Source organism: Trichinella spiralis (assembly GCF_000181795.1).
Source record: "Trichinella spiralis strain ISS 195 chromosome Unknown Scfld6862, whole genome shotgun sequence".
Classification (NCBI taxonomy): domain Eukaryota; kingdom Metazoa; phylum Nematoda; class Enoplea; order Trichinellida; family Trichinellidae; genus Trichinella; species Trichinella spiralis.
In genome coordinates this window covers 1-880 of record NW_003533801.1, presented here as the reverse complement: position 1 = coordinate 880, position 880 = coordinate 1, and the positions used below count along the sequence as shown (strand labels likewise).

General features: G+C 34.4%; 1 protein-coding gene across 1 annotated transcript; it reads left to right on the top strand.

Annotated features, from left to right (window-relative positions):
* Positions 1–463: 463 nt before the first annotated feature.
* Positions 464–805, top strand: Tsp_16074 (hypothetical protein; the record flags this gene model as incomplete). The annotated part of the gene is made up of 2 exons (XM_003365928.1): positions 464–505; positions 564–805. Coding segments are annotated over 2 exons (284 nt in total), but the record flags the coding sequence as incomplete, so codon positions are not given.
* Positions 806–880: the final 75 nt, after the last annotated feature.

The following is an 880-nucleotide window of genomic DNA, read 5'->3' as shown; positions in this document are numbered from 1 at the left end:
AAAATATATATATGAAAAATTTGGTGGGCATCCAATACCAAAATTTACTGGAAGATGAAAATGTATGATATTGAAATTTATGAAATGCGTATGAAAAAATTTCTTGAAATGGGAAGCTTTTTGGTTTAGTTTGGGATAATTTATTTGTATAAGAAATAATGCCTTGGTAAATTGGGGTGGGATTGTGGTTCATCCCTTCAGCTGTAGAAACGCATTTACCATTCAATAGCTTCGGGTGGGTTATTATTCATGTTTATTGTACTTTCCAAATTATGAAGGGAATGTTTTTTTGATTTGAAGGTTGTTGGGAAATGTGGATGCAAAAAGTGACGAAAAATTTCATGTTTCGGTGAAAATTTCCAACCAGCGAAGCAAGAACTGATCACTGGGATTTATTGAAACAATTTTCCAGAACGTTTTACGGGAATTTCTTGATGTTAATGGTACGGCTCCAAAAAATAATATTGTTTATCGAGATGGAGTATCAGAAGGTCAATTTATGCAGGTGAAATTGTGTTGTATCATTAATTGAAGCAAAGTAAAAATTTATTTTTTTAAAAAGGTTTTGGAAGAAGAACTGCCTGCTCTTCGTAGGGCTTGCAAATCATTTGCAACAAATTACCGGCCGTTGATTACGTTTATTGTGGTTCAAAAGCGACATCATGCTCGATTTTTTTGTTGTGATGAAGCTGCAGCACGAGGACGCGGGAAAAACATCCCTGCTGGTACTGTTATCGATAGAGTAGTGACATCTCCTGATGAACATGATTTCTTTTTGTGCAGTCATCATGGAATTCAAGTATGACTTTATGAAATGTTTTGATTCTTGGGATTATTATTAATATTATTTAAATTGCAGGGAACTAGTAGACCGACGCGA